The sequence below is a fragment of the Fundulus heteroclitus genome, chromosome 2, assembly GCF_011125445.2.
Source record: "Fundulus heteroclitus isolate FHET01 chromosome 2, MU-UCD_Fhet_4.1, whole genome shotgun sequence".
Taxonomy (NCBI): Eukaryota; Metazoa; Chordata; class Actinopteri; order Cyprinodontiformes; family Fundulidae; genus Fundulus; species Fundulus heteroclitus.
The window spans coordinates 35,444,809-35,457,449 of NC_046362.1; the positions used below are offsets into that span (position 1 = coordinate 35,444,809).

Here is a 12,641-nt window from a genome sequence, read left to right on the forward strand (position 1 = left end):
GTAACTGCAATATTTAACAATATAGTGCAGCCCTATTTACACCAGGCTGTCATTGATGTTTGTCTGCATTAGATGAATATGCACCACTCATGTTTATCTAAAGAGCTCCACACCAAAGCAGAGCAAGAATGACGGCTACTGATTACACCACAGAGTCTAACGATCCGTCTGCAAATTTTTAATCAGAGTGTAAAAATGTTTCAGATTCACAGTGATCTACAGCAGCAGTGAAGAATGGGTCACAATGATCCACCCAGTCAACAGGAAATGATCTTGTTTCTGTTTCCCCTCCTTATCTTCTAATACGTTGCTGTACTCTGAAATCATGGTTTGGTTATCAGTTTGCAGTCAGCAAATATTATAGCGTTACATCCAGCTCAACAGTGTTTGGCTCCAGCCGGAGAAAATGTTAGTACTTAAAGAAATATGCTTTAAATGTGAAATTATGTCGAGCTAAAGGTTGTATCGAGCAATTCTGCCAATAAATCTCAATCAGTATTTCTGCCACACATAAGTTGAAGAGATGCTGAATTTTAATATTACCGAGACAAAAGGCTCACAGACACAGAAAGTGTTCATTCTCTTGTCAAAGTGAAGACATTCAGAGAGTTGTCCTCTGCCGGTGAGATGTTTGGCGCTCATAACCTCTCTGCAGCGTCCTGCTCCAAACTATCCCTCCGGTGCAGCGTTGGGTATCTGAGCCGCAGTCAGCAGATGGAGATGTTTTCTGGAGAGCAGGAGACAGTTTGTGTTTGCGTCGTCGCGTGTCGCTGCGTGTATCCGGGGTGCAGATCCGTGTGCGCACGTCGGCGTGTGTCAGCCGGGCCCCAGCACGTCCTGCGGCTGGGCCGCGCTGCAGCATTGTGGGAGCTGTTCGCTCTACTTGATATTGACAGTCAGGCTCCCCGGGAGCTGGCGTTGTGTTCTGAGTGAAGGTGTGTGTGAGTGTGTCAGTTCCCAGGGACTCCCTGTCTTACCTACACCTTTGTTTTGCTTAGTCTAATAGCACAAAGCAGACAAAGTAGGATTTTTCTGAGTGGTGTGTGTGTGTGTGTGTGTGTGTGTAGTGACTGTAGCGGAGTGAAGCAGCAGAGGGAAAGTGGAAGTGGGGCCTTTGTGTATTTTGTATGTGTTTGTGCATGAGTGATCGCTGTGTGCAGTGAATGGATAAGCAGAGCTGCTCCTCAGCTCTCACTTTCTGTGACTCATCCTGGATTTTATGCTTCTTTCGGCACCTTTCTTATCTCTATTGTTCTTACCTCATGCCTAAGCCTCTCTTTGTTATAAATCTCATTTCCTTTTAGTCTGCTTTTCTTGCTTTCTACGCAGTCGTGCAGCTGCACATTGGGTGTTCCCATCTATCACCAAAATAATAAACATAAAAAAAATGCAAAACTAAAAATAGTAATATTGCATTGTTTTTTGTTTTTCTATTCTAGAAAAAGACCTACCAGTGTATTAAATGCCAAATGACGTTTGAGACGGAAAGAGAGATCCAGATCCATGTGGCTAATCACATGATCGGTGAGTAAAAATCTTTTTTTTTTCCCCATGTGTGTGTTCTGGCGTTGGTTCTGTGGAGCTCTGACAAAAATATGTCAATCTAAAAGCACTTTCATGCAACACAAACACACAAATGTACCATGTTCAAGACTAATAAAATGGCTATTTCTTTAATTTGTGGGTTGTGCAACGGAGCTGCGGTTCGTTTTATAGTTCCTGAGAGGTTGAACTAATAGATGTTTTTATACCAGATGCTGAAATTAGGTGAGAAGTTCCTCAGTTGTGTTTATTTGTTGCCTGAGTTTCTTTTTGCATTGAGCAATCTGAGCACACACACATTTGCTCAGATATTAGGGGACTTAATTAAGTGTGGGAAAAGGTTAGAAAGTTGTGTTTGCATCGTTACCACACTGCACAAGTTAAACTGAAACCCATCTTTGGAGTTTGGATGTTCTTTTATGAGCATCCTGTGGGACTCTTATTATTTTTTTCTCTGCTCGCCACTAATTGCTGCCTTAGCATCCCTGTCGTCATGGAGATTAACGAGGTGGACCCTCGAGTTGTTCTAAGGGAAGAAAATACTCTGCTCGCCCCACACACACACCTGACAGGTAGAGGCACCGATGCACTCTGAGGGGGTTTTGTGTGTGTGTGTGTGTGTGTGTGTGTGTGTGTGTGTGTGTGTGTGTGTGTGTGTGTGTACATTTTTTAAGTCGGCTCTGATGCAGCTGCAGAACCTCTTTCTTCATGAAACCCAGCAGACACATCCATACCAGATGGGAGTTTAGGTTTTATAAGGACTCTCAACATCGCAACGGTATTGCTTTAATAGTTATGATGGAGAAAAAAAAAACAACTCTGCTGTGGAGGCAGTTTATTTTGGCGCCTATTGGAGTTAGAAAAAATAACCAAAACGGAAATAAAAGTTAATAAAATGCTGGAGTGGCAGAGAAGGTGGGGCACGGTATGAAAAAATGAGCAGAAGCAGAGCTGACTGGGCGTTATAGTAGATCTTCTGGATTATGGCTTCTGCGCCGCTGGAAGGCGCTGAAGACCAGATAGAAAGGAAGATTTGGTGAGAGCAGGAAGTTTGTTTGAAAAAGTTCAAATCCTTGTAGTGCTAGGAACCTTTGTTTTTGTTGTTTAAGTTGTTATTTGTTATCGCCAAAGTCTTTTTATTTTGGGATGTGATGACAATAAATAAAAGGACAATATTACATGTTAAATCCTTCATCTAAACATAACGGTTAACCTGGATGGGTGGGTGGATGGAAATAGATAAATATATAAAATAAGTAGACCTAGCACATAAAAAAACACCCAGTTTAGCAGATATAATAATTCTGAATAAATAGATAAAAATACTTTACAGTGAATTAATATTTGACTCAATTAAATTAATAGATTGAACAAAAATGACCAGGGAGAATGATAGTTGAAGGACACCCATGTTTCCAGCTACCTTTGATGGAGCGAGACGTAGGAATTCAGTTTGGATGCAGATGTTGTTGGGGTGGGTTGATGTGAACTATAGAAACTATAATCAGTGAAACTATATCAGTTGCAATTAAACTGTGATTTTTATTTTTTCAAGCTGTATGCCAACGAATTTCGTTCTGTACGCACTTTGTGACTACAAAAAATGACAATAAAGTTGTCTAAAGTCTAATTCTAAGACATAATAGATCCTCCTATCTGTTGCTGCTCTCCGTCCTAAACTGTCTCCTGTTGCTGAGAACATTACTGGGCTTTATTGGGATATAAATTCATATTTAGATGTGATTCTTCTCTGAAACTGAAAAGCGTGACAGAACAAGATGGTGGAAAAAACCTTTAAAAATAGGCTCAGTTGTATGTCCCGCCTCCTCTCAGAGAATCCTTCCTGTCGGTGGTCTTTTCTCTGCTGCCTCCATCTCAATGGAAACATCATCCTGATACATCAGCATGTTTTCTTCTTCATCACCCATGTAATCGCTCCCTCATCCTCCTCTCCTGTGAGCTCCACACGCATGCACGTTGGTGGCAGTTTTGGGTTAATTAACGAGGAAACTGTGTGAAAACGTGAGAGCACGGTAATTATTGAGGCAGAATGTTTTTAGGAACTCACTATTTTACATTTTAGTTCCTGCTCTTCCTGACGCTGAACAGTGAAGCAGGAATATGTTCCTCAGCATCGTCGTGGAGATGCAGCCGTTTCTGCAGCTGCTCAGCTGGTCCTTTCATATGCATTTCAAATACTTCCTACCCCCCCCCCCCCCAAATACGTGATCAGCTTAGCGCTGGTCTGTTTTCAGCTACTTTCTGCAGCTCAGCTTCAAGAAAAGTACGAAAATAAACAGAAATTGTGTCTGACCTGGCAACGCTAATGAAGAGACTTGTTATTAAATCTTGCAAGAGGGAGACGTTAATTATCAAGTGTTATTGTTCTCTCGGCTGCCAGTTGTTATCAGTCCTGAACTTTAATATAAGCAGAAATAGAACACAAATTAATCCAAAGCTTCATTTACAACATAACAAAGATTCCTAACGTTGGACAAAAGGATAGAAAAAAAAATGCAATTTCTGATGTAAATTAATGCCAGTGCAGTGCGATATGTCCAAGTTAAATCCTCATTTAAAGCGTCTTAAGATAACTGGGATGTCTTTTGGATTGGATCAGGACAAGTCAAAGCAAAGTTTTTGAATGCAAATGGCTGCATGTTTGGATACCTTAAAAAGTCTATATATGCTGCTATGGATCCAATTAATGTTTCTCCTTTAATGTCCACACAGTAAAAGTTAAAAGACGTCACCCTGTTGGTGTTTAAATGGAAAATTAGATCAACATCATGTTTGCTCTATAGGCCAGAGGGGTCCAGGTATTTTGCACCGTGGGCCTAAATCATCAAAACACTCAGTAGTGAAGTAGTTTCTTTTTTTTACCTGCTCAGCAATACATTAATCAGGAAATATTTTAATGAAACAAGGTAGAAAATAACTAATTGCTGAAGTTGGGGAAATACTCTCCTGAGGGTCTTAATAAAAAAAAAAAAGCGTACAGCTGCCTCACTTTTTGGGTCAAATATTTTCTCAAATTATTTTTTTTGGCCCACAAAATGTTTTTTTATGTATTCCACGCAGGAAGAACATTCCACAAAATTGGTCATCTAATTTAATTTAATCTAATTAGCACCATTCTTGGAACTGCAGTCAGGAGCCGCACAAAACTATTTTGGGGCCACATTTGATCTCCGGGACTTTGGACCCCGATGCACTAGAGTATAATCATCTCTATTTGTCGTTCCAATAAAATGTTTTCTCTGTATTTAACCCATCCCTAAGGGTCTTGCTCAGGGACACAGAGTAGCAATCTGTGGGATTCAAACCTGCTCCAACCACTGGGCCCCCACCACCCTTTAAGTTGGTCCAGAACATGCACCCACCCTGAGCTGGTTAGCAGCAACGTAACAGTGGGAATATTTCTGATCCGGTTCTTCTCGTTATTCTCTGTCATCCTCTGGAAAGGTGTCGGCCTACCGGAGGTCACACATGTTCACCTTATCAGAAACCTAAATCTTTCCTTCTGTTGCTGTTTCAGCCTGATGCTCATTGTCTTAATGTTTACTGACGTATTTCCAGCCCTGCATTCATATTATAGTAGAAATGTAAAGAGCAAGCTTACTGCCTCACGTGGTCCTGGTAAATACACCATCGCTGACATCCAAGCAACACGGATCATCATGCATGAGATGGGTGTTTCAGGACATTTTTTTATTCCCTTATCCAGTCAACTAGAATCATTTAGACTTTATTTGAAACAAATTTAACGTGTTCATCCGTTTTGCACATCCCCGTCACAGCAGGACAGGCAAAAGCTAAAATAAAACCGTGTCTTAGAGGCAAGAAGCTAATTTTACATGTGGACAAGAAACGCAAACATCTGCAAAGGTTAAAATCTTCTTTTACATGTAAGCCGTGCCTTGAATGATCAAAGTTTCTTCCCAATGCAAACACCGGCTAACTCTGGTACGATACCAGCCGGACGGTTCTGTGCAAAAGTCTTGAGTCATCTCGTCTGTTTCTATTTTCCATCGGATCAGGAAGGTGTTCCTATAATCCTTCTAGCTGCTCCTGATCAATAGTTCACCAGATTTTGTGCTGGAAGGAAAAGATAAAGAAATCAAAGGTGCTTTAAAGCGGTTTTATACGCTCCCCCCCAATTTATTCTGTATTTCTGAATTGTTCTGATGAAAAAGGGCAACACACTGACCTCCTTCATCTTCACACTGAGGTCCTTAAATTGCTGCTGGTTCCCAGTTCAGATTCCCCCTGATTGGACCGTCACGCCCGGGGTGTGTTCCCCCTAACTTTGGCTCCGACGTTAATTAAACCACCATGAGGCCTTTGCTTGGAAACCAGGAGAGAAGAGCAGCTCAGCCACAGGAGGGGAAGGAGGCCGGAAGGTTGAAAGCAGCAAAAATGGTTCAAATCCTCTTTGTGGACTAACTTTCCATCACAAAGGTTTAGTCAAATTTTCTTTTGTTCATTTCGGTTGTTTTAGACATTCTTCTTGTCTGATTTTCAAAATGTTTTGCTTCCTCTTGGCGTTCCTGCGTATCTACACTCTTGGATCTGGGAAAAGGTTTAACCTCCAGCTTAATGCTTCAGCTGCAGGCAGGAGAACCAGTGGAGTTTGCTAATTCTTGCACTTAGGGACCATCATTAGCAACGTAAGCCAATAAAAATGTCTCTGCCTTTTTATAAATAGGATAAACTCCAAATGAACATGTTAACAACTACAGGTTTTTACAGTCAATCTCCCAACATGTGGGGTTCCATGTGGGTAGGAAATGGGCTCCAGGCTGGACTGGAAACACAATGGCCTCATTTTAATTGCTTAAAGCAGTTGAACCATCTGGATCCTACATTTGTCATGCAGTTTGAACAGATTTTCTGAGTACACATTTGAGATTTAGGCCTTTGTAGGGGACCCGCTGCCCCCCAGTAGTGGGTTCTATACTGGAAGCCCAAACGCACCGACTACCTCTCTGGTCCATACTGGGTCCTCATATATGCTGCCTGGAACGCTACGCCAAGTTAATGAAGAAAAAACTGTAATTAAAAAAACAACAATTAATCCTCTCATGTTTTACAAAGTTTTGTTCTCACTGCAGGCAAGTTGGATTTGAAGGAATTCAGGTTTTCCATGTTTGATTTGACTTCAGCTTGAAAATCTAATCTTTGAGTGAAATACAACCCAGCAGCTGACTCGCTGCTTGACAATGTTAACGTTTTAATTTTTAATCTCTACACCTGCTACAATAAGTGATGCATTCTCATATAGAGACTTGAATGTAATTTGTTGACCTGCATTTTCAAAATAGTCTCAAAGAAAAATAATTTTTTGCACTTTACAGCAACACAAACATATTATAAAGGAACATTTTTGACATTGTTTTCTGGCTCCATTCCTACTGCAGGCAAATGTGACCCAAATATGATTTATTTGCAGGAGATCTGGCTCAAATCTGATCTATTCAAGTCGCATTCGATCCATTTCCATTTATTGTGCTGAATTTTCAGTTGAATTCACTTTTACTTATATAGCAGCAGTTCACACCACGCGTCATCTCAAGGCTCTTTACTAAGTCAGTTCAATCAAGCCATACAGACAGATTGGTCAAAGAGTAATTTTAATCCGATTCTTATCTGATCTTTTTGAATGTGACTCCAGTGGGAATAACCAAGACAGATTTGATGCATCTTTGACGTCACAAATATGTGCCGGCGGTGGTTGGAAGTGATAGCATCATCAGTCATCATCATCAACCTTTATTTAACCAGGATAAGACTCCTTGAGATGAAATATCTCTTTTACATGAGTGTCCTGACAAAAAGAAAACAACAAAAAAAGTACAATATCAGCATCTATGATTTAGCAGTTAGCATTAGCTAGTCAGAGGAGGGATAATGAGATGTTGGACCTCATTAACACGTGCAGCAAAACTTCTGCTATAGCCTAAATTGGACGGCTGGATTGGAGAAGGGACATGCCGCACCGTGTAAGATTTATGCACCATCGTGTTGTAATCTGCCCCCGTTGCAAAGCGATACAACAAATTGTCCTGCTGTTGGAACCGAGAGGCGCTGATACGTTATTAAATGTTGCCCTTGACCTCCTAAAGTTATGAATGAACTCGGTCTCTGTGAAGTTGTTAAAATCCCTGCCCCACCATTCCTGGCCGCATCCACACATCCAAGCAGACCTCTGTGCAGCCAAAGCTTCATAAAACACCAGAAGCCAGAGTTTCACTCTCTTTTTATTCGTGCCTTTCCCCCTGAGCACCCGCTGGGCTCCTGTTGGACACTTTAAACCATAAAACTCACTCTTCCATGTTTCCTGGACCAAAGCTGCTGGGCGTGAAGTCATTGCTGTTGTTCCTCTGCACATGCGGGTCAGTTTGGAGCTTAATTTTAAAACGCATCATAACTGAGCATTAAGACCTGCAGTGGGAACGCAGCCTCTGTGGAGCACGTTTTATTCCTGGTTACTCCTGTTTAAAAGTAGCCGTTGAAGTCGAATCACGACACAAAGACAGATACTCCACATTGCTAATATTGTTCGCCACTCATGACAGTGAATGTGGTTTACACAGCATAAACTCACAGGTTCTCAATGTTTTCTTAACCCTGGCTGGTGGCTCTACATGTTGGCTGCAGACGAGTTTCCTTTGGCTCATGCATCCTGCAAAATACACCAACCGTTTTATGTTAATCCATTTACATCTGGATTACCATAAAACAACTAAATGTATGCAGGGAATGAATAAGACATAGAAAGTTCAAGGGATAATGAAAAGTAAATAACCTCAACAGCATGTTGGCATATTAACAGTTGGAGGCCGAGTGCTGTGTAGTATTCTGCTGGTTCTGCTTTCATTGTCCCGGTACCGTCTTCCTGATGGCATCAGTTCAAAAAGTCCATGTAGAGCGTTCTCCTTCCTGACCCGTTACAGCTGGAACCAAGCTGAGATGCAGGTCATCACCGGCCGTTGATAAAATATCGGTTGGTTTGTTTGCTTCAGTTTAAACTACTGAAGGGCTGCGGAAGAATATCAGGAAAACGATGTGTCGTGATATTATTGCTGATCCTTTCAATATTCAACCCACATGGCCCTGACTCTTCATAACAATGATGCCACAGGTCTTTGTGAGCCTCAGCATCTTGGCCTATGAATGTTATTCTTGTTGCCATCTAAGGTGGTTAAAGTCTATCCAGGGGCCCAAAGCATTATTGGCATGCAGTGTTTGCATGCATGTGGTTTCAGATGTAATACCCTGCATCCGAGCAGTCTTTTACGGTTGCTACATTGCATACATGGATGTTAAAAAATGACAAATGTCATTCAATATATCGTTTAAGGTCCTAGTGTAGACTTAGCAAGATTTGTAATGCTGTTGCAGTGGAGCAAAATGTAATTCAAGCAACCAGAATCACCCACTTTCTTAAAGGAAAGACATTTTTATATTACATTTTCTGAGTTATAATTAGCCTTGAAAATGCATTGCAACTACAGAGCTGAAAAAGTAAGCTATTCAAGACAGAAGGGTTTAAGAAGTCAAGAAAATACATGTATTTGCATTGAAATGGCGTTTTTCCCCCCCAGATTCCTTGGAAGTTTGATTGCTTTGGTCTTAGTAAAGCATAGGAGAAACCTGAATCTTAAATCACACTTAGAAATGATTTCTCTCGGCATAAAAGAAAAGCACACATTGGTTTAGTCTTAGCTGCGGCTCTCTGAGGGCTTTTATAATCGTCAGGCAGTGTGTTTAAAATGGTTTAAAACGTGGACAGTTTGTTTTTGGATAAAAACGGCACGGAGAGAACGTTTGTTTTTGTTCTGGGTTCAGGGAGACTCGCCGGCTCCTGCATTTTTTTGGGGGGGGGAGAAGATAGGAGGGGAAGATGAAGACTTGCTGCAGACATTGATGGAGGGAGTCACTGAAAACGAACGAGACACGCAGTTTTATGTTCTTTTGCATAACGCAGCTGCTGAAAGAGATCAGCTAATTTTCCAGAACAGCAGCTGTAACAGTTTCATCAGCTGCTCTCCTAAATCTGATAGATTTATTTTGGGGGTAACGCCACTCTGCACTGATTTGTTTTGTCCTCATATCTCCTCTCACCCCTCCCTGTCACTGTATGAACATGTATATTTGTTCCTGCGAGTCTCTCTGGACTGTACCGCAGCGATTTCTGGCAGCCTTTATTGTTTTCTGCTGTGCAGCTGCACATCATGAAGTAGTTCCCTCCCCATGTGATGGTGTGAGGTGGTGAGACGAATCACTGTATGAGTGTTATCATTCGTCGACGAGCAGCTTCTCCTTCCTGGACGACAACCAGGAAGCAAGACGGAGATGTTGGTTTTTAAAGCTTTATTTGTTACAGAATCTATTTAAAATTATGCATTAAACACGTTCATTTCCCTAAATAAAGCCGTCAACAGCAGGTTTGAAATGTTGCTTGCAGCCGCTAATGCCTTGCTAATCACCTCGGTTAAGATTTCACAGCATGAAACCTCACTTTTCAAACCCGTCTACAAGCACAGAGCAAGGTTCTGCTTTTATGGCTTTGTTCAAAACAAGACTTCCACTTTATTAGCAGACCTTAGTCATTTATTCCATTTATCATTGCCTTAATTTTTGTTTTATGTCTGTGAATGTGGATTTCAGCCAGCTTTACTGTGAGAAGCACCTTTTGTATCCGAGTTAAGAGTTCTGGCCCAAAATCCGAACCAGAGCGTTAGAGCTCATCTCAAAGACCCTCAGCTGGACTTTATTTAACATCTGGGGAGAATTTAAAGTAATTGTAGTACATTCGATTTGATTCTTTTCATTAGAAACTTTAAAAAGCTAATATTAACTTAAGCATTTTTATTCTGCGTCTCTTGTCTATGTCTCAGTTAATGATTGAAAACATTCAAAGCATGCATCACATTTCTTTTGTTAGTCCTGAGAAACATTTTGAACTTTCTGAATGGATAACTACAAGAAATAAGCTCCACAGACTCGGATAATACAAAACTCCCACCTTTCCCAGGGTGTTGTTTTAGCCGTGGTTGATTCAGGGAACAAATAAAGTCTAAAATCTACTAAACGTATTCGTCAGGGATAACAAGGAAGTGAAAGCAGCACAGATATTCTGGTGAAAAATCACTTTTGTTCTCCTCTTCTGAGTAGACTGTGCATGATCCAGTGTATTATTTGTATTAACTGGTTGAACATCCGTCTTGCTGCTTCGTTTCAGACTCCCTCTGTCAGGTTGTGGTTTCTAAGGTTAACAACATTAAAGCAGGAAATTTCTCTCCCAATCACGTTTGCGCGATATTACAGGAATCTATTTGTTTTAACTCATTTCTGGAAAAACAAGAGAATGTAGCAAAACGCAGAAAAGATCAATTCTGATACATCTTCAGACATTATAGAGTCGGCTCTGAGGACTAAATACAACATTTCTCATCCTAAAGCCAAAAAATAACTCAAGCATTACCAACAGTGTTCTTTGTTCCTTTTGCTTGTTTCCTTTATCTTAAAGATTACAAATGTTTTCCCTGAATGACTGGTGAGCTGCCTTGTCTATAACACTGCTTCCCCCCTCCCCCTCCCATCGCGTTCACGGCATATTTTACTAACCCTGCTCATTCTCTCCTCCGTTCTCCCCCATCCCCACCTTGGATGGCCATAGACGAGCCCACCTGTCAGCAAGGTTTGTCCGCTTTCTGTCTACTAGCTCACACAGTGAGCGAGGCAGCGCTTCTTTCTCTGTCTGCTCATCACCATGAACATTACCCTCCTTTCAAAAAAATAAAAATACAGAAATGGTCAACGCCCCTTGCTTTCCTTAGATTTTCCTTGCAAGCAGCCAGAGCCCACAGGAACACTTCCTAAAGCCTGGAATGACAAACCTGCGCCGCTTTAAAAGGTTGCAGGAAATTCTGGCTGTTTGGAGAGAAAATGCAAAGGAACGAGGAGCAACTTAAGACTTTTGCACAAATTACTGTTTCAGCGCAGCAGCTTTGGGGGTGATCAGTAGATGTTAGACACCTTGAGGTAGAATTCAGATTGCATGGTGTGCAGTCAGCAGATTCCTGCACAAGACTGACTTGAATAGTTTTAAAAACTGACTTTACTGTGACGCATCCTGCACACTTACTCCCCTCACCTCCTCATTTACCCGATCCTGGCTGCTGGCTGCATGCTCCATTGTCCTTCACACACGCACACCGCGGCCTTGGAGGTATCGAGTGGCCACTCACCTGTATCTAAGTGCTCCCTGTGGACAGTGGTGGCTAATGATGTGTCCGCAGCATGAGCTTTACTTACCTATTTACATTAGCACCCTCCAATAACCGGAGCTCAGATTCCTCACATCTTTCTGCTCCGCCTTGATGTTCGGTCCAGAGAGACGGTTTCAGAATTTGATTATTCGCTCTGCTCATTGAATATTCCACATTTAAACAAACGAGATCTGCGGTTCTTTCTTTCCAAAATACCAAACACAAGGCTGGCTCAGCCTCGTGCCGATCACCTGCTCTGTAACTCTGAGTTTCTAAAGCGTCCAATCATCTCCATTTGCTTTTTGGTTTTGTTACCTGGAGGTTGCATTTTTCCGTGCCGCCTTGTGTCAGCGTGCCGTCAAACCTGCCATGCGGCCGACTGTTAATGTCGGTCCGCTGTCTGAGCAGCAGTCCCACGGGTCGTGGCTGAGCCGATGTGCGTCTGTGCCCGCCCGTCTCTCTGTGGCGCTAAGTGCACACACCTTTCTGTACGTATGTTGATGTGGCAGCAAGCGAGCTTTGGTCCGCTTACTTTGTGTCACTGAAGACTTAATGAGGCGAATAAGAAGCTTTTAGAGTCAGTGGAGGTGGATAATGTGGTTTAAGGCCCACTCATGTGTGTGTGTGTGTGTGTGTGTGTGTGTGTGTGTGTGTGTGTGTGTGTGTGTGTTGGCCACCGGCTACAAACATGGCTTCTTGTTTCTGCCCTGCTGCACTTCAACTAATAAGATTCAGGCGTCTGTTGTTGGTGTGAAAAATCCGACTCTGCAGCAGCTCTGGTCTGAAACAAACACAGCGTAACTCAGCCTGTCTGAGGACGGG

General features: G+C 42.0%; 1 protein-coding gene across 1 annotated transcript in view; it reads left to right on the top strand.

Moving 5' to 3' along the window:
- Positions 1–1,443: 1,443 nt before the first annotated feature.
- LOC118557127 (zinc finger protein 423-like) overlaps positions 1,444–12,641 on the top strand; it is a gene marked incomplete at its 3' end in the record, with an annotated part of 79,834 nt that continues 68,636 nt past the window's right edge. Inside the window, 2 exon segments of the mRNA XM_036126388.1 lie at positions 1,444–1,524; positions 11,228–11,248. Of these exon segments, the coding sequence (XP_035982281.1) occupies positions 1,470–1,524; positions 11,228–11,248 (76 nt within the window).